Raw genomic sequence first — 25,312 nt, forward strand, 5'->3', positions numbered from 1 at the left:
ATTATCTTTTAAATAATACACACTGTACTGTGAAGGTTTACTCAGATTACAGAGGATATGATTCTGTTGAAAACTGTAACACTAATAATAATAATAATAATAAAGTCTATGATTTCACATAATAGTTTCATTTATCTTTCTTTGTCGGAAAACCCTACTCATAAATCTCTGCAATGTGTAGTACTAACACACAATTCTCTCTCTGCGCTCAATATCTCACTCATTAGAGAGGGATGCTGACTCAGCTTTTCACACTGTCAAATGAGACGTTGCGATACGTAAAATGGAAATCAAACATCATCACAATGGTCCTGATATCATTTGACAGTGTGTGTCGTGTTATATTACGAAATCATGTGTATATATTTTATTAAATTAAATTACTTCTTTGCAGCCGCGCGGGATTTGAAAGATTGGCCTTGTATTCAGAGGGGTGGAGCCTGCTGTTTTCATCCGACCAACCTGACTTACCTTTTCGAAGGTTTCCCTAGTTTACTTCAGGCAAGTGCTGGGGTACTGCCTGTTATAATGCTACAGACAGAAAACTGCCATATCCTTGCCAAACTACATTAATTGTAAGTATATGTGATATGAGTTACATTTTAATGTTGTTTTTAAATTATAATAGTATGACATCTCCAGTATTCTTGTAAAAGTGTTTTAAAACGGAATAAAACTACTACTGCTTCTACTACAACTACAATAATGAGAGAGACGCAATAACTAAGAGTATTACAGAAAAGAAAGACAGCTGGTCAGTCGACAAAGTGGTTTTAGTAATGCTATACGTGAAGGTATTTCTCAAATTTTGTAATGTAATGAAATTTTTTAACATATTAATAGTCGTATTACTTATCGTAAGCTTGAAACATGATGGCGTCAAGTTTATTATTATGTCAGCATTATGATATTTCTCTGTGTTTGTCTGAAGCGTTGCTTTCAGATAATATGAAGCATGTTGAAATGTACTGCAGGGGTCACGACATGAGTCCGCTACAGTGATGGGTGAACTGGCTGATGGCATATCACCATAGAGCGCAATTGCCTGCCTGTACGGACTGTAGGTGTGGTGGTGACTGGATCATACAGTGAACCATCAGTTAACCGTTCTTGGTTATAATTGTTCTTTATTACAAGTCTGGAGTTATAGTCAGGGAGAATGTCCTTGAACTCAGTGGCGTAGGTGGTCAGTGGCCCACGGTTTGTCAGCGTGTGTTTCACCTGCCTGGCAGACAACACCGGTAGGAAGCCGCAGCTGCTAACGTCTGCACGACTAGAGCAGCAAGCACCGTACCATCAGTTAGGTATGACCATGGCGGCTTATCGCGGCTCGGCTGCTCAGTGGCTGCAGCGACAACACACTGGGGCAGATGGTGTTCAAACTGGCGACCAGCATGACCGAAGAGGATGGCATGCACCTGACCCTTGGAGGATAGTCAGTAACAATTAAGTCCACACAGACCGGATGATTGTGACAGCGTAGCTGGGCAGCAAGTTGGCTCAGGGTCAAATTCATGGTCCACTTGGGAGCCGACCGGCAACAGCAGATTGCCCGCGAAAGGCAAAGGTCCCGAGTTCGAGTCTCGGTCGGGCACACAGTTTTAATCTGCCAGGAAGTTTCATATCTACATCTACATCTACATCTACATTTATACTCCGCAAGCCACCCAACGGTGTGTGGCGGAGGGCACTTTACGTGCCACTGTCATTATCTCCCTTTCCTGTTCCAGTCGCGTATGGTTCGCGGGAAGAACGACTGTCTGAAAGCCTCTGTGCGCGCTCTAATCTCTCTAATTTTACATTCGTGATCTCCTCGGGAGGTATAAGTAGGGGGAAGCAATATATTCGATACCTCATCCAGAAACGCACCCTCTCGAAACCTGGCGAGCAAGCTACACCGCGATGCAGAGCGCCTCTCTTGCAGAGTCTGCCACTTGAGTTTGTTAAACATCTCCGTAACGCTATCACGGTTACCAAATAACCCTGTGACGAAACGCGCCGCTCTTCTTTGGATCTTCTCTATCTCCTCCGTCAACCCGATCTGGTACGGATCCCACACTGATGAGCAATACTCAAGTATAGGTCGAACGAGTGTTTTGTAAGCCACCTCCTTTGTTGATGGACTACATTTTCTAAGGACTCTCCCAATGAATCTCAACCTGGTACCCGCCTTACCAACAATTAATTTTATATGATCATTCCACTTCAAATCGTTCCGCACGCATACTCCCAGATATTTTACAGAAGTAACTGCTACCAGTGTTTGTTCCGCTATCATATAATCATACAATAAAGGATCCTTCTTTCTATGTATTCGCAATACATTACATTTGTCTATATTAAGGTCAGTTGCCACTCCCTGCACCAAGTGCCTATCCGCTGCAGATCTTCCTGCATTTCGCTACAATTTTCTAATGCTGCAACTTCTCTGTATACTACAGCATCATCCGCGAAAAGCCGCATGGAACTTCCGACACTATCTACTAGGTCATTTATATATATTGTGAAAAGCAATGGTCCCATAACACTCCCCTGTGGCACGCCAGAGGTTACTTTAATGTCTGTAGACGTCTCTCCGTTGATAACAACATGCTGTGTTCTGTTTGCTAAAAACTCTTCAATCCAGCCACACAGCTGGTCTGATATTCCGCAGGCTCTTACTTTGTTTATCAGGCGACAGTGCGGAACTGTATCGAACGCCTTCCGGAAGTCAAGAAAAATAGCATCTACCTGGGAGCCTGGATCTAATATTTTCTGGGTCTCATGAACAAATAAAGCGAGTTGGGTTTCACACGATCGCTGTTTCCGGAATCCATGTTGATTCCTACATAGTAGATTCTGAGTTTCCAAAAACGCACACTCCGCTGCAGAGTGAAAATCTCATTCTGGAAACATCCCCCAGGCTGTGGCTAAGCCATGTCTCCGCTATATCCTTTCTTTCAGGAGTGCTAGTTCTGCAAGGTTCGCAGGAGAGCTTCTGTAAAGTTTGGAAGGTAGGAGACGAGATACTGGCAGAAGTAAAGCTGTGAGTACCGGGCGTGAGTCGTGCTTCGGTAGCTCAGTTGGTAGAGCACTTGCCCGCGAAAGGCAAAGGTCCCGAGTTCGAGTCTCGGTCGGGCACACAGTTTTAATCTGCCAGGAAGTTTACCTACTGTAGTGGTTTGTCGTTGGAGCTGCACTATCAGAGACACCGTCGCCCCCAATGAGTCACCCTGTAAACTGCCCATCATTATCCTTTCGAGTAGTATACAGGGTAATGGTGATCACCCTCGAAATTGTGGATCATTGTCCCATTTACTAGTGTCCAGTCAATTGATCATCACCCACAAGTTTGTGCGTGTGTGTGCCTGCATATGTGTGTGTGTGTGTGTGAAGCAAAGGAAAAGAAATGAAGCCTTCCCACACAATGTCTGGATTACTTTCCCTGTCATCCTGTAGATTACCCAATATTGCCTCCTTTCAGGGGGAGATTTGTGGCTCCTTGTTCCCGCTCAAGGAGAGGAATGGTCGTCGCCCAGTAAAATGAGCGTCATTGCTCCTTTAGAAATTGGTTGTACGAGAAGGGGAATGTATGTCGTTCTACAAAATGACCATCATTGCCCCTCCAAACACAGAGGTCCGTTTGTGTGTGTGTGTGTGTGTGTGTGTGTGTGTGTGTGTGTGTGTGTGTGTTTGTGTGTGTGTGTACACGAGACTATATTTTTATGCAACGATAGTTTAGGTAAAATTCTTTGAACACGAGACCAATTCAAGGGAAGCTTGCGTAACGTTTTTCGGAAACACTGCATATCTATGATCTGTCCCCAACTCAGATAAAGCTTGTGTAAATTCATGACTACATTAAGATTGGTTGCCTCATTTTAATACTATGCTGTGACAGCCTGACTCATTTAAATGCTACACAGAGATCGGCTGAAGAGAGGGAAGAGAAGGAGAGAGATAGAGCATGGTTACTGGAAAGCAGCGAGGCTTTACACTGCGTTGGACTGTGTAACCATTGCTCCTGTATGTAGTGAACCCGCAAAAGCCCTTGAACCTGAAGTCAGCGGTACCGCAAGTGTTGCGTCCCATGGGTAGTGAATTCAATAAATCGTACATAATGTATAGAAAAAGTGACATTAAAAACAACAAACAATAGTTTTAAACGTATAAAAATTGAACAAATTCTGATGTACGAATATTTTGTGTAATTATGTCAGATATTAATTAGATGAAAGACAATCAAGGAGATATAGGTGCAGGCAGACATATAAGACTCTCTGCTGTTTTGGATACTGTTTAGATAGCAACTCACAACTGGAATCTCTCTCTATTGATCTTTATCGCTCGTTTGGTTTTGACCTTGTGGCTCATATGTCGTATCGAGCTACTTTTGTTTCATTTGTTATAAGAGTAATTGTTCTTATTTGGACCTATATGTCTGTATTGTGGTAAATGTATCATGGTTATGTTTCTCAATACATTCGAAAGCCACATTAAGCGTATATGTATTCATTTATTCGATAATAACCTCCATTTGCCACTTATCTGAAGTTTTCCAGCAATTTAGCACAACTATGGGGGCGAAAAGGGTTATCGTTGACCGCCATTTGATCCGCCGTTACACGGGCTTCTTAAATTTTAGTATGTTTAAAACCAACATCGGCCTCTAAGGTGCAACAAATACTTTAAATATGGAATAAATGACCCTGGCGAGTACTTAAACACAAAAACTTGTCCTAAGTAGAAACGTTTAAACATGACTGTGCGGAACTGCGTACGTACTAGTAATTGACATTTAATTTCCAATTTCTTGCAAATCATTTTATTGTCTCATAAGTAGGTGTATTTAGTTGTATATAACTTACAGAACCCACTTGTATCAAGTGCAACAGTATAACTTATGCGATTGTTTCTTTTATTAGATGCTAACAAATATGAACCATTTAGTCTGATAAAGTATTAGCTTGACATTACTGTAAATTTTCACAACTTGCAAACGACCTTAATACGAATAACACATACGGCACCGTCTCTGCACTTCTCTCACTCAACCATCTTAACGCAACTTGATACACCTTATAACCACATAAGGTTCTATGCCACATTTACGTGAATCCGAGTCTCTATAGACATACTATTTCTGCTTTCTGCTTAATGATGAGGTTTTTCCATGGCCAGTGGGATCCTCAGATCTGTCCTCGACAGTATGAGTGTGGGAGCAGCTCAGAAGTCAACTAAGTCCCAGTGCCATCATCCAGGATGTCAAATGCCAGCTACAACTGTAGTGGCTCAGTGTGCCTCAGGAGAGCATACAACGGCGGTATGACACACTTTCCAATAAAAGCGGTACAGCTTTATAATGGTAAGTGGGGTTATATTGCCAAGTTCTTTGCAAACTAAACTTGATTCTGTAACTGCTGAATTAACAATACGTACCATCTCAGCACATTAAAATTCATTTCGTTCCCCTTCCCTTTTCCGGTGTGTCATTTTCCTTGTCTTACAGTGTATTTTAAACCTTATTTTGGACGTTTCTATTGCTGTTCGATTTTGGGAGATTTTTGTTGTCGTTAATCTATATCAGACACATTTGAATCTATTTATTTTGCACGAGAGTAGTGATGACCCAGCAGTTAAGGTCCCTAAAACCATAATAATCATCCTGATCGTCATAAATAGGGAAAAACTGAATTTGTGACAAAAGGTGACAGTTATGAAAATACATATTCAGTCAGTCAGTCCTGAGACTGGTTTGATGCAGCTCTTCATGCCACTCTATCCTGTGCATGCTTCTTCATCTCCCATTACCTACTGCAACCTACATCCTTCTGAATCTGCTTAGTGTATTCATCTCTTGGTCTCCCACTACGATTTTTACCTCCACGCTGCCCTCCAATACTAAATTGGTGATCCCTTGATGCCTCAGAACATGTCCTACCAACCGATACCTTCTTACAGTCAAGTTGTGCCACAAATTTCTCTTCTCCCCAATCATATTCAATACCTCCTCATTAGTTATATGATCTTCCACATCTAATCTTCAGCATTCTTCTGTAGCACCACATTTCGAAAGCTTCTATTCTCTTCTTGTCCAAACTAGTTATCGTCCATCTTTCACTTCCATACATGGCACACTCCATACAAATACTTTCAGAAACGACTTCCTGACACTTAAATCTATACTCGATGTTAACAAATTTCTCTTCTTCAGAAACGCTTTCCTTGCCACTGCCCGTCTACATTTTATATCCTGTCTACTTCGACCATAATCAGTTATTTTGCTCCCCAAATAGGAAAACTCCTTTACTACTTTAAGTGTCTCATTTCCTAATGGGATTCCCTCAGCATCACCCGACTTAATTCGACTACTTCCTTTTTATTTTTTATTTTTAAATCTAACATCAAGTATGTCTACACATATAAGTCATGGACTCATAATTACCTCTCGCCGATTTCGTTCATACGCTCACGGGAGGGACTTTCACATATGGCTACCATAGGAAAATTCGTATGGAACTCCAGGTATGTGGTTTCCATTGCGAAGCTGATGGCGTTGTTCTGAAATTGAAACCAGGAGGAACCCATAAGCAGCGATGATGCGTACCAAGACATCAGACAGCAGACTGCCCAGAATAACCTAAACAAAGAGAAAAGAGGATTAGAATATACGTTGTTCATAATCTTGGTCTCATTTCTTGTATATGTTAGCTGCTTTGCAACACAAAAATAAAAAATAAAAAAAAATAAAACATTCGGAGTCAAGATAATTTCGGCTGTAGGAAGGTGACGGTGTTGAAGGGTGCCACACATAGTTTATCGGCATCTTTACGAAAATGTTTGTAGTGTTTGGTTCTGTATCATATAGTCATTAACCAGGAATCTTTTGGACAATACAGTATTTTATTCTCATGACTATCCTCACCTTTCGCAACTCATAGCATAATCTATGGTTAGTTACGGAGAACCCCCACAAAGCACTGTAGAAGCCGGGAATTAACAATCCGGAAAACGGTAGGAATGCGTTAAGTCTTTCTAAATGTTTATCTTTCTTTACAATGTAGAAATTTAAAAATACTATTTGTGATTCCTTTTCGTTAACTTCTGACTACGGATCTATTTTCAAGCGTATTCAATGATGTAAAAATTAAATTCCAAAGAAAATAATGAAAATAAATAAATAATAATGAAAATAAATAAAGAATTTTTCAGTAGGTAGTTTTCCTTGAACAAATTTTAGTCCTCTTAGTGAATTACATAAACTTTCATAAAGTATACTTTCTTTCAAGATTCCTTATCACTGTATTTGATGTTTTGTACACAGTCATACGCTGAGGTGAAAAGAGTCATGGGATACTTCATAATAACGTGTAGGACCTCCCTTCTGCCCGGTGTAATACAGCAACTTGATGCGGCATGGACTCAACATGGCACTGCAAGCCCCTGCAGAAATACTGATCCATGTTACCTCTATAGTGTTACTCGTGCAGGATTTTGTGCACGTTCGATGGGATCCGCCGTTGGGCGATCTGGGTGGCTATATTATTCCCTTGAATTGTTCAGAATATTCTTCAAACCAATTGCGAACAACTGAAGGCCCCTGACAAGGCGCACTGTCATCCACAAAAATTCCACCATTGTTTGGCTGTAAATGGTCCCCTATTAGGCGAACGTAACCATTTACAGTCAATGATCGGTTCAGTTGGACCAGTCCATTCCATTTAAACACATTCCATACCATTATGGAGCCACCACCAGCTTGTACAGTGCTGACAACTTGGGTCCATGGCCAAGTGAGGTCTGCGCCACATATGAATCCTATCACCAGCTCTTATCAACTGAAACCGGGACTCATCTGATCAGGCCACTGTTTTCCGGTCGTCTAGTATGTAACCTGTATGGTCACGAGCCCAGGAGAGGCTCTGCAGGCGATGTCATGCTGTTGGCAAAGGCATTCACGACGGTCGTCTGCTGTCATAGCTCGTTAAACCCAAATTTCGGCGCACTATTCTAACGGATACGTTCGTCGTACGTCCCTCATTGATTCCTGCTGTTATTTCACGCAGTATTATACTTACAGCTCTACGCAAACGCAGTTGCTGTCGGTCGTTAAGTGAAGCCCGTCGACCACTGCGCTGTCCATGGTGAGAGGTAATGTCTGAAATTTGGTATAACGCGAACAATGGCGACCTGGTGACATGGAGCATTGTTATCCATAAAAATTCCACCTTGTTAGGGAAGATGATGTCCATGAATGGCTGGAAACGGTCGGTTCAGCTGGACCAGAGGACCCAGATCATTCCATGTAGAAACAGCCCACACCGTTACGGAGCCACCCACCAGATTGCACAGAACCTTGTTGACGACTTGGGTCCATGGCTTCGTGGGGTCTGCATCAACATCGAACTCTGTCATCCGTTTTTTCCAACTGAAATCGGGACTCTTCTGACCAGATCAAGGTTTTCCAGTCGTCTAGAGTCCAACCGATATGATCACGAGCCCAGGAGAGGTGCTGCAGGCAAAGTCTTGCTGTTAGCAAAGGTACTCACGTCGGTCGTCTGCTGCCATAGCTCATTAACTCCTAAAATCTGCCGCACTGTGCTAATGCATGCGTTGATCGTATATCCCACGTTGCTTTGTACGGTTATTTGGCGCAGTATTGCCTGTTTGGTAGCTTTGACAATTCTACGCAAAAGCCCCTGCTCTCGGTCGTTAATCGAAGGCCATCGGCCACCGTGTTTTCCTTGGTGAGAAGGAAAGCGTGAAATTTAGTATTCTCCCCACATTATTGACACCGTGAATCTCGGGATATGGAATTCCCTAACGATTGACGATATGGAATGTCCCATTTGTCTAGCTCCAACTAGCATTCCTCATTCAGAGTCTGTTAACTCCCGTCGTGCGGCCATAATCACGTCGAAAACCTTTTCACATAAATCACTTAACGTCAATTCACTGTCATTTTATACCTTTTGTGCGCAGACGTAAATGTGCTTATCGATATCCCGTGACTTTTGTTCCCTCAGTGTACATACACAAACAACACTTAAGTGCACACGTGTACAAGGACCCACTTTCTGTTTTCAAGAGGTTCAGAAACATTTTATGATAGGGACATGGTTGCCAGTGCTTCACACGTATGTTTCAGAAATCATTGATAATCACATAATCTGATGTTCTGTGTCTTCCCAAGTACATCAGCTAGGTGTTACATTCTAATCTAACCTAACAAAACAAGATAGTGTAAAAGATCCTTGCTCGAATTATCGGAAAAGAAGACATGGAGTTTAGAAATGATAACGAAGAAAAATTTTATAGAGTATTGAAATGAATTTTCACTAATTTTTCCCAGCACTCTCTTCAGAGCTTTCAGTAGGTTCAGGTATATATAGACTAGATCCAGAAATGATGTCGATTGAATTACACTACACAGAATGAACTACACACAAGACTGTAAAACACCATGAGGTGTAAATATCAAATCTAGCAGAGAGGAATTCGATGCTCAAATGAAAAATATTACACATAAGTACATGATAAGGTGAAAAATTAAGAAAGTGGAGGGAACGTGAAAATTGTATGAGGCTGTAAATAAATGGCAACATAAGACCATTGAGTATGCACCAGTAGAATCTAATCAATAACGATATAATTGAGATATTAGCAGTGTAGTGGAACAATAGATGCAACAAAAGTAGAAGCAATGTAATCAAAACAGATTAAATATACTTCAGTTTAAAGATACTACACTTTAAAGATAAAAAACTGAAATAAATGTCAGCTTTATAGGGCTTATAAAAATAAAATAATCGGGAAAAACGGAGAAGGAAATCAGAATAGATGAGACACATGTGCATAGAAATTGGATAAGATGGGGTCTTAATTTGATGCTGAATACAAGAAACGCAGACATAAAATCAGAGAAGTGTAAAGCATAGGTTGTAACGTAGGCGGTGCAGATGAGAAAACTATGTTATATCCAGAAGAGTGGGTAGATGAAATAAATACATGGAAACTCAGCATGAAGGAGAATAGCTACCCTGCAGTATGTCAGAAGATTAGATGCAACTACATGTGAAACAAATAGACGATCCATTAATGATGTCAGAATTCGACAAAGTACTGAGATTTCCAATGATGCTGGTATTCCAGTAACAGAGTTACTATAATCGAAAACACATAAAACTCTTTTCTGTCTAATGTGTTCGATCACAGACCTACCTCCGATCAGGTTCACAGAAATGGATTAGCATAATATTATGATGAAGATTCGAACGTATAAACGTGAAAACTATTGAATGACTAGTCTGATATATCATGCTTAAAGCATGTTGTCTACAATAATATTTGGAAAGAGGGAAACACAAATTATGATGAGTTTACCTTGAGAAAAAAATGTAGCAGACAGTTAGCTGTGTGTTTGAGATTAATAGAGGAAAGGCCAGGAGCTTGTTAAAGATATTTCAGAGGGAAAAACTTCCGAGAACACCTAAAGAATGCGTGAATTCAAGGGCAATATACTGAGCAAGCTGTGAGGAAGTGAAAGAGTCTTTCAGAACAGAAATGAAACCACAAAAGTAACGGATAGGAGTAGTGAAAACTGAAAATGAAATACGTATTTTGGCAAAAAAGTAAAATAAAATAAAAGAAATAAAATAAAAAAATAAAATAACGAGGACTTAGAACGGTTTCGGTGTGGCTTTTGACAGCATATTTAGCACAAAATACGGGTCGATAACGAACAAAATGGAAACTAAGGTGATGAAGATTAGTAGAAAGTGAATTGCTTAACACTGATTTGGGGGAGGATGCAGTAAAGAAGGAACTGAAGAACTCCCGCCCTGTCGTGGCCGTGTGGTTTGAGGCGCCATGTCCCGGATTGCGCGGCCTCTCGCGCCAGAAGTTCGAGTCCTCCCTCGGGCATGGGTGTGTGTTGTTCTTAGCATAAGTTAGTTCAAGCAGTATGTAAGTCTAGAGACCGATGACCTCAGCAGTTTGGTCCCTTAAGAATTCACACACATTTGAACATTTTTTGAAGAACTTTCCTCTTTAAGAATCAAGGGCACCCAAGATCAATAAAGCAAGGAAGAGATCATAATAAGGTGGACTCAATGAAAGAAAGTTTTCTTGGAAGAAAGGGCTGTCTTGGTGTTGAATGTGGACATGAAACTGGGACTCTGATACTCCATATGTGGAGCACAGAATTTGTATGAAAATAAAACGTGGACTGTGGGAAAACTATGGGAGAAACAAGTGGAAGAATGTCAGTTACAGTTTTGCTGAACGATGTTATAAAATTAAATGGGCGGTTAAACAATAAATGTAAATGTCATGTGACTAGGGCCTCCCGTCAGGTAGACCATTTGCCCGGTGCAAGTCTTTCGATTTGACGCCACTTCGGCGACTTGCGCGTCGAGGTTAAACAATGGAAAGCAGATTTACTATTATCAGTGGGAGGGAGCATCAATCCAAGGGGAAGATGGGACAGAATAGCAGGTTTTCTGCTCCCACAGCCAAGAGAAGCTTGTATTGCACTGAAGTGAGCAACAGTAAAAAAAAGTTGATGGGAAGATAAGAAATAAAATATTTAAATAAGTTACCGACTGTCTACAGTGCAATAGACATGAAGAGATAACAGGAGTAACCCAAGTTAGGAAGAGCTGGAAGTTGCAAACAAACAAGTTCACTAAAGGCGTTAGCATAAAAATGGTTTGCTTAATGTGAAACTCATCACATAAGCTTCTGAAAAGCATAGCTGGATCGAGATTTAAAAAAAAAAATCAGGTATGAACTTAAAAAATTTCTACAAAGAAATGCAAAATTATTCTCAGATATGAAACTTTCAAACATTAAAATTAGATCTTAGTAGTGGAATAAGGTTGGTTCTATGTCACTTTTGATATCTAACCGATATGCAAATTAATTAAAATATGACAGCTGATTGATTTATGACCTCAACCTATTATTCTGCTAAGTAGTTTTTCATGCAACACCCACCCCTTCTCAGACCATGGGTCGTTTAACTTATTATTCTGCTAAGTGGTTTAACCTGTAACCCCACCCTTCCTTACCCCCCAGGGTCCATTAACCTATTGTTCTGCTAAGTAGTTTCCTCTCATCCCTCTCCCTACCCCTATTCTCACCTACTGTTATACTAACTGATATTATGACCCTCTGTGGTTCAAAATGGCTCTGAGGACTATGGGATTTAACTTCTGAGGTCATCAGTCCCCTGTAACTTAGAACTAAATAAACCTTACTAACCTAGGGACATCACACACATCCATGCCCGAGGCAGGATTCGAACCTGCGACCGTAGCGGTCGCGCGGTTCCAGACTGTAGCACCTAGAACCACTCGGCCACCCCGGCCGGCCTGACCCTCTATGGTTTGATTTATGATCCTCTGGAGATAATCCATCCTTCTGAGAAATCTCCCTCACCTTTTGCACCTCCTCCCACCTTCACTCTGTGCAAATGGGGACTTTTTTGTCAGCCTCTCTTAAGTTCAGTTCTGAGTCAATATTCCCCATCCTGAGAACCCCCACCCCCCCGCTACCTTCCTCTCCCCCACTTCCCCCTCACCACCGAACAACTGGAAATTGATAGGAAAAAGACTCAGTCTGTGCTGGAGCGGATGAATTTCTCAACACAAAATTGAAATCAATGTCAATAATATATAGTCCAGTTCAATTTGGATATTCTTTATTTAATCAGGATGTGACACACCGGAGTCCCCCAGTTGGGTAGAGCTCACAGCTGCACCCCCACCTCTGTCCCCACTTTCCACAGTGTAATAACTGTAAGCGCCATTTTCAATACTAAATACCAATGACCATGGACCAGAAGTCGATGTCCTTTGGTATTCAATACAAGGGAAACATCTCTGCTCTCTGCCAAGTGGCTACTTTCTGTTGTAATACCTGCACTTCAAACCTATAGACCAAGATGTCATGCCTACCTGCCAGAGTGCCTCCATTTGTTCTCATGGCCCCTGAACAAAGCATCAGGTGGTGTCATTCCCTTGATTGAGAAATTCCAGACTCACTTCCTGTCTCTGTCTCTCTCAAGGGGTTAGCTCCTGTTTGTGTGAACATACGCATGAACCAATGTCTCCAAACTCACATATGGAGGTTTGCATCCCTCCTCCGAATTTTGTGTTCCTGTTGCCTAATGCTGATGACAAAGGGAGACCTGACAAAACTGTGATATCAAAAATGGCAGGAAATAGTCCATTTGCACCACTCTATCAAATTAATTGTGTAACTGATAGCAGGAGTCATATAGACTGCTTAAAACAATTACCACCTGCATAATAAAACATATTTTCAACGTTTGAGGATCACACACAAAGAATTTACAAGTCAAATAATTACATTTTCGCCACAAACAGATTGTGGCACTAAATATATCCGAGGTCTTGTAAGTATCAACGTTTTAGAACTCAAGCACTGTCCTCTATCACAACGTTTTCACTAAACATATCTGGTGATAAAGTATTTTCATAGCACATACTCATAGTTACAAAGTGAATGCCATCCATGACTGCTGGGGGGCTGTTGCTACACCAGTCAAGAGAGGCTCACACACACATGACCGCAGTTGCATGCACATCTCCATCTGTACCAGATGCTCAGAGACTGGAAAAACTGTCACTGTGACTGTCAAGCAGCCAACTGATCAATTTACATGGTGGGAATAATCGGAATAATCGTCTAGGCCAAACACTAGCTATTTTTTTCACACAACACACACTTCCACTTCTGTTGACGCTCACCTGGCATACTGATTACTTCGCTACTCAGCCACCCAAAAGTCACTGACATAGGGAGCTGTCCCTGTGGCTGTGGTCGAGAGCCAACAAGTCAGAGCACTCTTTGTGTGTAACCAGTCATCACAGGCTAATTTGTGGCTTCTAGTCAGCCAAGCCCCCCATGAGCACCCCTGCTGCTGGCTGCAGCACTCTGAAAGACAAGCAGGGGTGGCTTGGATGTATAGACCTAACGGCAATTCCACCCCAACACAGACCCTCCCCAGTTTAAAAAATCCACTTTACTCTATCCAAGACATGGATTTTGTCCTTAAACTTCGAATTACTTCCTTTCCTACGAGTGATTTTCAAAGACAGAAAAAATCTGTGCATACATCGCTGAAGTATCGTCAATTGTGAAAATCCTGTACAACAATATGCAGAGGTTATAAGTGTCAAACCAGGAAAGTACTTGGGCTCGAACAAACAAAAATACACCAAAATCGTGTGAGAAATAATGTAAAGGTCTCTTATTGCACTAGTGATACTCCCGCATCTGCAAAACTCTGCAGTCGTCCGTTAGAGGCCTCTGCGCATGCCATGCCGCATTGCACACTGATCTGCCGGTACGCCAGTCGGGACCAGTAGGGACGGTGCAGTGTGCCTTTGAAGTTGCGTTTTGTGACATTATTTGTGTATTGAAGCGTCAGATGGCTCGGCGATTGGTAATCAATCCTGCTAATGTATTGCGATTGGTTGAGATGAAGTTACGAAGAACCCTTCTTCGTGAAGATGGTATTGGTGTAGAAGACGAAACATTCGCATGTTTCCTGGTATTTATTATAGTGCAGAAATATGAGCATAACTTAGAAACAGATACTGTTGTAACACTAACACGTAATGATGATGATAGGGATGATAATGACGAACAACTCATTGCAAACGGTAGTGCTACGGCAAGTGCGGGAAGAGGCGATGGAAGCAGTGACAGTGAATACCAACCGTCTCCCAAGAAGAAGGTTAAAGTTGCAAGTATCATCACGGCGTTTGATGACAACACACTGGAGAACATGTACGATGATTATTACGTAAGAGGTTTCGACACATACGACAAGGTTCTGAAAAGATACCCTAAACTGAAGTCTAAAAGCAATATTAAAAACATACTGGATTACGTGGCAAAGAAAAGAGAAGGAAATACAGTTTTCAAATGAAATCGTACACTGCTGTTCAAGACCATCAAGGAGCGTTTAATGGCGAAATTCGATGAAGCGCGAGAAAGCGGTTCCGCCGTTCGTTATTGGCATTTGCAACATTGGGCATTGGCCGTAGCCAGGAATCTCGGGTGTACAAACTTTACAGCTTCACTAGGCTTTATTACTAATTTGAAAAAGGAGTTGAGGATAACATCACGCCGTATCACTGTGCTACAAGCACCGAAAGATAAAGATGACGAAGAAGAGCTGATTGAAAGAGCTCAAACGTTTGTTGCTGACGTCAATGAGCATATCACGAGAGAAAAAATCGATATTAGTTCTGTATGGAACTGTGATCAGGGTCAGTTCAACTACGAACTTCCTTGTGACAGAACACTATCCATGAAAGGGGAGAGAAACACTGTCGCGATGTTGCAATCAGTTAACTGTGCAACACATAGTTACACGATCGATGTTGCCATATCAATGGACGAACGATTGGCAGACAAACTCTATATTTGCTTCCAAGAATCCAGTGGAAAGTTTGGACCCCGCGTGCCAAGGGAAATAGAAACGCGATGCCCTCCAAATGTCGTCGTCGATGCAAGTGTGAGTGGGAAGATGACGAAACATCATCTGAAGACGTTTTTTCTGTCAGCTTTGAATCCACATTTGTCGAGAAAGTCATTGCTACTTTGTGACTCCTGGTCTGGACATAAGGATGAACGAATGAGTACTACAGGAAGCATCTGGCGGAAAACATGTCGATTTAAAAATCATTCCGCCTAAAACTTCAAAATATGCACAACCTCTGGATGTGTATTTCTTCAGGCAATATAAAATATATGCCGAGAGAATAACAGACTTCATTAAACTACGTTCCAGTAATATGCAGCCGAAATTACACGACAGATTCGTTATCATGAATATGCATTCTGTCATTTACAATCAGTTGTCTGCGGGAGTATACAGGCCAATGCTTCGTTACGCGTGGTAGAACGCTGGCTACGATATTGGTGAACCAGTGAACAACTTCAAAAGTGTCATTGACGTGGAGTTCAACACTGATATTATAGAATGTGCAAATACGCCATGCGATCAACTTGCGTTTCTTCACTGTGCGTTTTGCAGTCATTCGTATTGCTCGGAGAATTTTATTGACATTCCGCATTTACATTTATAGTTAAGATTGCTGCACTGCGTATGGCGTCTACAATTACATCTACAGTGATATCTAGAGCATGACTGCAGAGTTTTGCAGAAAAACGACACCCCCCAGTACATTCAAAGGTACATAATGGTCCTGTAACCAAACGTTCATACAGATCTGTCTGTTCGAGCCCAAGTATTTTTCTGGTAAGTGTCTAACTGTCCTGTCACCAGGCAAAAAAAAAAAAATCTGCTCTTTCAGCTTAATACCTGTTAGAACTTGCATCACAGGAGAAGAATATTTAACTCACTTTTGGCTCATGACAGACTGCTAAGAACATGTTCTATCTGTGTCATAGGTTGACTCCTCACTTTCAAATTCTCTTAAAGTAGCCAAATGCCTCGTCACCTGCAAAGTCTCTTAAGGTAGCAGCACAGAACAGTTGTAAATATCTCTTTATAAATTGGGTAATATAGCTGATTTTATTGTGATGGCCACCTCTCCCCTGGGAGACTGAAATTTCTGTAAAGGATCTCGCCGCATACTCTCACCCTCACTTCTACCTGCCCAGTGGCATATAATTTTACCAAACTGACTGACTAATTGATTAAAAAATGATAATGAGAATCTCTTTGTATGGTAAGTAATTTTTTTTATCCTGCAGTCGAATTACACTCGCCAGGTAACTCAAATGGGAATCACTGGAGCGAAGGCAATGTTCTTGTCAGGGTACACTATTGAGAACCGACATTTGAAGCTGACTACAGAAGAATTCTACAGCTGCTCACATAAATTTCACACAAGGACTATGAAGACAAAATACGAGAAATTAGTGCTCATATGGAGGCACATAGATAGTCTTTTTTTCCCTCGCTCTGTTTGTCAGTGAAATAGGAAAGGAAATGTTTAGTAGTAGTGCAGGGCACGCAGTTTCGTGCTCCATACAATGGCTCATGAAGTATGCATTTAAATGTAGATGTAAATTTAGCCTACCCATGAAGATGTCAGTAGATCCATTTGTAGGTATACAAAACTCATGGAAAAATGTTGTCTCTTATTTATCGACAAAACAGTCGGAACTTCTGCTGCAGGTTGCCTCTCAGTAAAAACCTTTGTATTAGCTTCTAATTTTCTCACTGCAGACATTTCGCGAGACATATGAGAGAGACCGTAACAAATTAGTCCACAAGCTTAGAAGAAGGGATACAGAGCTCACCTCTAAACTTCGCTTACCCACCATATTCTCACGAATCTTCCAGTCTTTGATATATAGCAATAGAATGCACATGATTATGATAACAGTTGTCACTAGCCAAGTCACAGATCCCTGCTAATTCTCTTGAAATCCCATCATGTTCCGACAGTATTGTTCCATTAGTTAGAAGACTATCTAGTCAGCCATCAATCACTGACTAAGTAGGGAGCTATCACAATGAGAAAAATAGCCCAGTAACACATAGGAGGAAATTCACAACCATGCAGAGTATACATGGAAGCACAAATAAATTCTGAAGTATAACTCCTACAATTCGTCGATATCGAATTATTGTCTATAAGTTCCCCTTGTACATGTTCTAACCTTATTTGTCATACTCCTATGATTAATATGCTCGAAATACAACAGTGTTATGGTGTCAGAGTTTTTGTAGGCCGTACAGAGTCTCTCTCTCTCTTTCTCTCTCTCTCTCTCTCTCTCTCTCTCTCTCTATCTATCTATCTATCTATCTATCTCCTCATTATTTTTATAACATCCAACGGAATAAAGCTAAGAACTAAAAAATCTTTGGTAATGTCATCTGGTAGAGAACTCGATAAGATTTTACCATGTCTCTTTGTTATGATATATCGGAAACAAATACTGTCTGCGTGTTGACATCGCTATGTAGTGACCCAATTAAATACACTCCTGGAAATTGAAATAAGAACACCGTGAATTCATTGTCCCAGGAAGGGGAAACTTTATTGACACATTCCTGGGGTCAGATACATCACATGATCACACTGACAGAACCACAGGCACATAGACACAGGCAACAGAGCATGCACAATGTCGGCACTAGTACAGTTTATATCCACCTTTCGCAGCAATGCAGGCTGCTATTCTCCCTTGGAGACGATCGTAGAGATGCTGGATGTAGTCCTGTGGAACGGCTTGCCATGCCATTTCCACCTGGCGCCTCAGTTGGACCAGCGTTCGTGCTGGACGTGCAGACCGCGTGAGACGACGCTTCATCCAGTCCCAAACATGCTCAATGAGGGACACATCCGGAGATCTTGCTGGCCAGGGTAGTTGACTTACACCTTCTAGAGCACGTTGGGTGGCACGAGATACATGCGGACGTGCATTGTCCTGTTGGAACAGCAAGTTCCCTTGCCGGTCTAGGAATGGTAGAACGATGGGTTCGATGACGGTTTGGATGTACCGTGCACTATTCAGTGTCCCCTCAACGATCACCAGTGGTGTACGGCCAGTGTAGGAGATCGCTCCCCACACCATGATGCCGGGTGTTGGCCCTGTGTGCCTCGGTCGTATGCAGTCCTGCTTGTGACGCTCACCTGCACGGCGCCAAACACGCATACGACCATCATTGGCACCAAGGCAGAAGCGACTCTCATCGCTGAAGACGACACGTCTCCATTCGTCCCTCCATTCACGCCTGTCGCGACACCACTGGAGGCGGGCTGCACGATGTTGGGGCGTGAGCGGAAGACGGCCTAACGGTGTGCGGGACCGTAGCCCAGCTTCATGGAGACGGTTGCGGATGGTCCTCGCCTATACCCTAGGAGCAACAGTGTCCCTAATTTGCTGGGAAGTTGCGGTGCGGTCCCCTACGGCACTGCGTAGGATCCTACGGTCTTGGCGTGCATCCGTGCGTCGCTGCGGTCCGGTCCCAGGTCGACGGGCACGTGCACCTTCCGCCGACCACTGGCGACAACATCGATGTACTGTGGAGACCTCACGACCCACGTGTTGAGCAATTCGGCGGTACGTCCACCCGGCCTCCCGCATGCCCACTATACGCCCTCGCTCAAAGTCCGTCAACTGCACATACGGTTCACGTCCACGCTGTCGCGGCATGCTACCAGTGTTAAAGACTGCGATGGAGCTCCGTATGCCACGGCAAACTGGCTGACACTGACGGCGGCGGTGCACAAATGCTGCGCAGCTAGCGCCATTCGACGGCCAACACCGCGGTTCCTGGTGTGTCCGCTGTGCCGTGCGTGTGATCATTGCTTGTACAGCCTTCTCGCAGTGTCCGGAGCAAGTATGGTGGGTCTGACACACCGGTGTCAATGTGTTCTTTTTTCCATTTCCAGGAGTGTATACACTTGTTGGTCGATTGGAGCAGATGGTCTGTGATTGTAGTTACTTCTACAGACCCGTGTAAATTTTTTTCTTGTGTACTGTAGGAGGACCATAACCACAGACTGTCAATGACAAGAGAGGGTTCCTGTGTTGTTATTTCATAAGCGGTTTGTTACATTGTTTTTCTGCAACAACACATCCAAGCAGTGTATGACTACGGCTTTGTACACTGCCATACATTTTGTTTTTTTATCATGACTTTGAGGTCCACGTCAGGTGCAAAGCCTACATTATTATGTTTTGATCCATTGGCTCTCACAGAAAGCTGAACATCGCGTGGTGCAAGATATATTGCTTCCACAAGACACCAGATGGTTGAAATAAAAAAAAAACAGTGGCGATATTTCTTATTGACAAAAATGTGAAAGAAATCGCAACATATGGAAATGGGAAAAGTTTGCATCATTGTGGAGACTTTCCAAACAACTCTCTGAAGGTGTTGAACTCTGCATTTACACTCATGTTCCACAGTGATGAGGTAGTATGTGTCTCACCACTCTGTCTTTGAAGAGACCAAAAACATTGATTCCTCATACTGGCAGTGCATATTGCACCCAAGTATACGATCACTGTTTTGGTGTCCTAGGTGGTGGTCATCATAACCTTCAAATCTTTGGACACTGCATTTTAATTTTTTATGGCTTTAGATGCTACACCACATGCGGAATTGGGCGTATTATGCAGAGCTTAAACCTATAGAGCAAGGACAGTATGCACTATCAGCTATCAATTGTATCCATGGAGGAATGAAATGATTTTCATATACCCATGTGAGCTTGTCAGTACCCTCGTTCATCCGGTTTTTATTGCATTTACCTCGGTGTTATGTATTTTCCATCAATTTTCGTAATTTTACAAGGTTTCTCATAATTTAAAAGCGTTTTACTCAATTACTTTAGTTCCAAACCACAACACTCGATGACTTGTCACATCAACTAAACATCTTGTCTTGTCAATCTCGTGATGCTGTCAGCAAATGACATTACAGCTCAATTTCAGTATCATTGCTAAACCATCACTCTCCACTAGTTTGTGAGTGCTATATACATGTGGACATATCACTAACCCTGTTATTCTACCTACATCATACAGCAAAAATACTGTTTCTGAGCACAGGAAATTACCATCATCAGAGAGGTTGTGCAAAAACTACATTCCTTAGTCAAAACACTTTATAAATTTGGTAAGATCTTATTATGATTACCCACCTCTTCCTATGTGGTTAGGAGCCATAAAGTATTCTCACATTTGTAGGATAAAGTCTGAGATTGAAAGACCTCACCATCACCTTTGGTGAGTACAACCTCAACAAAAAAATCATATCCACATTAGCACTCTGCTCTGTATTTTGAAATCAGCTGGTCCGTCGTTGAACCTCTCAGCTTAGGATCCTAAGCAAAACTCTAGGAGGTCTCTCTATGCATCTTGTGACTATTCCTCTGACTTTAACCAACCCTCCCTGCAACATCATCTCCTATTTAATTTTGAACTGACCTGAAGTTGGAGGGCATGCTACATTCGATGTCTTGAAAAGCAACAGAACGAGCTCAGTTCCAAGTGATCAATACACTTCGATATTTTTCTTTTGGAAAGAGCATAACACATGTTCCAAACTCGTACAACCAACAGACGCTAGTGATGCAGACCAGTATTCTCATTCCAGTACTATATCTGCTATTCTGCGAAGACTATTCTGTACCTTTCATACTCATGCACCCACCCAATTATACACAATCTCTCTAGATGCATCATGCTGAGGAGGTTAGCACTCCTTATTGGCTTATAGCAGATATGAGCCTGATACATTTGAGTGTTTTGTGATGGTATAACAGATGGTTACAAAGAAGAAGAAACATGTAATTTATATAGGATGGAACTCCAGTTGGAAGGAGTTTGAAACAAATTATGTAAATCATTTGTGCTAGCAATTCCATAGTATCCATGTAATGTTTGGATTCCATACCAAAAAACTACTGGAAAGAGAAATTATCATAGAACATAAATGAACATTCATAAGGCTACAAGGTTCTGTACTTAAACACGTCATAATGTTAAAACAATGTAGTTTCTGGTATATTAGTCATGTGGAATGCAGCCCTGTTAATACTTCAATGCAGGTAGTATATTTCCAAAACCTAACATACATTCACCATGCAAGTGTTTTCTATCCCACCCACTATGGTAAGAAACTTTAAAATGGTAAAACTACTATCTTCTACACCAAAGGAAAAAGAAAACATAGATTCCTTGTGATACATGCACTATATAGGTTTCTGGAGGTGTATAGCACCAACTGTTCACATCACATTATGAACTGGAAATTATGCTGTGCTTGTATCAATTCTGTAAAATGATCATCAGCGCAGCAACAGGAAATGCATGAAACAAAAACATCTTTTGAGGAAACAGACACACACATCATCTGTAAAGCAAATGTATACACAGGGATTGCTGTAACTCACAAATGCCTGTCGGTGACTCTGAACCACTCCAGTTGTAGAGCTGAAGACTCGATTTGTGTCCAAGATGTAAAAGGGAAATGAAGTGTTTCGCACACATCATTGTTCATCTAGCGGAGGATGTTGAAATAGGTTTTCCAGCAGTTTGGTGGACAGGATTCATCACATATGCTTTGGACTTCCTCTCCTGACTGTGATATAGGAAGGCTTTCTATTAACGATTGCAGGCAGGTAGAGCACTAAGTCACACAGATAACATGCAATTGTGGGTTATGCCACACAACTGATACAGCTCGAGATAACAATGGGAAAAAGTTGGTTAAACGTGCGATAAATGACAAGACACATCTTCCTCATTCTACAATGCATCATCAGGCAACCATTATATCCTACCTCATTACAATCCCTCTCAACTGGTTACTTCATCCACTTTCTATCATCTTTTAACGCAGATTGATGTCAGTTTAGAGGCAGATGGTTCTCTCATCTAGGAAAGCCTCTGAGAAAGCAATCTACTCATATGTATTCCTGGTACATCAGTAGACACACTGAAAAATGTTGTCAAAAACCATGCAGAAACTGTTCTGTATGGTATTTGTTAGCTGATGCTGCATGGTTGTGATTGTCTCTGTTCCTGTCTCTCAAAAGTGGTTACTTCCTGCTTGTGTGAACACATGTATGAACCAATATGTCCAAGGATGCAGATGGAAGTTTTCATCCCTCTTCAGAATACGGTCTACATGCGATACAAAAAAACGGCGAGAAATAGTCCATTTGCACTACCCTACCAAATTAATTGATCAACAATTTATGGGACTCAAATACAGAACAATGGCACAGTTGCTCTAGAAGTTGACACCTGTACTAGATTTACAAGGAATTTTAGAATACGTGGCGAGAAGTGAGGTCATGGTTGCCTGAGTGCAAGTGACATAAAATCAGTAGAATTAAGAAAATTGACGGAGAATACATATAAACTGAGGGAAAATATGACAAAATGCGGGAAAATTGAGAGAGAATCAGGAAGTATGTACATGTGCTTGGTGTAGGAAAATTCTTGTACACAGGAACGAGTATGTGACAGCAAGAGAAAAAGTCGACATTGAAGCACTGGCAATCAGGGAAACAGTAATTTTTTGTGGACAGCGATAAGATAGCTGGAATAGATTGTTTAAGCTGGATGACCACCATGTAGAGTGATAAATTTATATACGCTCGATCACAAGTGTAAGCGTGACCTCAAAGTTATTAACAACCACCTTGTAGATTTTTATAAAGTGTTCAGAGATGTGGCTACTATTAACTTCTTAGCTAACAAACATGGTTTACCAACTTGGGGACTGCAATATACAGCTACAGAATGGATTGCATATTTGACTCTGTGCAAGACTGATTGAGTTTTTTGAACTCTAACAAACAATATTTAGAGATTCTAGAATGTGACTATGAGAAACTTTACATCTCATTTGCTAAAGTGCATTGAATTTCCAGCATGGGGACTGCAGTATGCAACTACTGAATGGATCTCGTATTTTGCACTGTGCAAGACTGTTTACATGTTTAAAGCTCTAATAAACAGTATTTACAATGCACTTCTGGAATTTATCAAGCAGAGGAATGCCACTGCCTGATGTGTGAGAACAAATGGAGGTCCCTCAGGCAGATGTCACCTTGGTCTACAGGTCTACAGCTGAGGTCATCAGTCCCCTAAACTTACAACTACTTAAATCTAACTAACCTAAGGACATCACACACATCCATGACCAAGACAGGATTCAAACCTGTGACCTAGCAGCCGCGTGGTTCCAGACTGAAGCGCCTAGAACCTCTCAGCCACCATGGCCGGCAGAGGTGATTTCTCAGGTATGGAATATCAATGGATGCTGACTTCTGGTCCACAGTCAGTAGTGTTTCCTGTCAAAAATGGCAGTTAATATACCACACTTCATTCCATTCCTAGGGGATTACAGTTATTATGTTATAGGAAGTGGGAGAAGAGGTGGGGGTGGAGACATGAGCTCTACCCAAGGGGAAGCCCTGTCTCCCTCAAACTGATTAAATAAAGAATATGTAAATTGAGTTGAACAATGTATTATTATTCCACCCCCCCCCCCCATGAACCATGGACCTTGCCGTTGGTGGGGAGGCTTGCGTGCCTCAGCGATACAGATAGCCGTACCGTAGGTACAACCACAACGGAGGGGTATCTGTTGAGAGGCCAGACAAACGTGTGGTTCCTGAAGAGGGGCAGCAGCCTTTTCAGTAGTTGCAAGGGCAACAGTCTGGATGATTGACTGAGCTGGCCTTGTAACAATAACCAAAACGGCCTTGCTGTGCTGGTACTGCGAACGGCTGAAAGCAAGGGGAAACTACGGCCGTAATTTTTCCCGAGGGCATGCAGCTTTACTGTATGATTAAATGATGATGGCGTCCTCTTGGGTAAAATATTCTGGAGGTAAAATAGTCCCCCATTCGGATCTCCGGGCGGGGACTACTCAAGAGGACGTCGTTATCAGGAGAAAGAGAACTGGCATTCTACGGATCGGAGCGTGGAATGTCAGAACACTTAATCGGGCAGGCAGGTTAGAAAATTTAAAAAGGGAAATGGATAGGTTAAAGTTAGATATAGTGGGAATTAGTGAAGTTCGGTGGCAGGAGGAACAAGACTTCTGGTCAGGTGACTACAGGGTTATAAACACAAAGTCAAATAGGGGTAATGCAGGAGTAGGTTTAATAATGAATAGGAAAATAGGAATGCGGGTAAGCTACTACAAACAGCATAGTGAACGCATTATTGTGGCCAAGATAGATACGCAGCCCACACCTACTAAAGTAGTACAAGTTTATATGCCAACTAGCTCTGCAGATGACGAGGAAATTGAAGAAATGTATGATGAAATAAAAGAAATTATTCAGATAGTGAAGGGAGACGAAAATTTAATAGTCATGGGTGACTGGAATTCGAGTGTAGGAAAAGGGAGAGAAGGAAACGTAGTAGGTGAATATGGATTGGGGCTAAGAAATGAAAGAGGAAGCCGCCTGGTAGAATTTTGCACAGAGCACAACTTAATCATAGCTAACACTTGGTTTAAGAATCATGATAGAAGGTTGTATACATGGAAGAAACCTGGAGATACTAAAAGGTATCAGATAGATTATATAATGGTAAGACAGAGATTTAGGAACCAGGTTATAAATTGTAAGACATTTCCAGGGGCATATGTGGACTCTGACCACAATCTATTGGTTATGACCTGTAGATTAAAACTGAAGAAACTGCAAAAAGGTGGGAATTTAAGGAGATGGGACCTGGATAAACTGAAAGAACCAGAGGTTGTTGAGAGTTTCAGGAAGAGCATAAAGGAACAATTGACAGGAATGGGGGAAAGAAATACAGTAGAAGAAGAATGGGT

The 25,312-nt window shown here is 41.8% G+C and overlaps 1 protein-coding gene across 1 annotated transcript in view; it reads right to left on the bottom strand.

Annotated features, from left to right (window-relative positions):
- Positions 1-25,312, bottom strand: part of LOC126176578 (sodium channel protein Nach-like) — a 224,949-nt gene that overhangs the window by 164,312 nt on the left and 35,325 nt on the right. The window contains exon 2 of the mRNA XM_049923740.1: positions 6,425-6,619. Within this exon, the coding sequence (XP_049779697.1) occupies positions 6,425-6,619 (195 nt within the window). The remainder of the gene's footprint in view (positions 1-6,424; positions 6,620-25,312) is intronic.

Source organism: Schistocerca cancellata, chromosome 3 (genome assembly GCF_023864275.1).
Source record: "Schistocerca cancellata isolate TAMUIC-IGC-003103 chromosome 3, iqSchCanc2.1, whole genome shotgun sequence".
NCBI classification, from domain to species: Eukaryota; Metazoa; Arthropoda; class Insecta; order Orthoptera; family Acrididae; genus Schistocerca; species Schistocerca cancellata.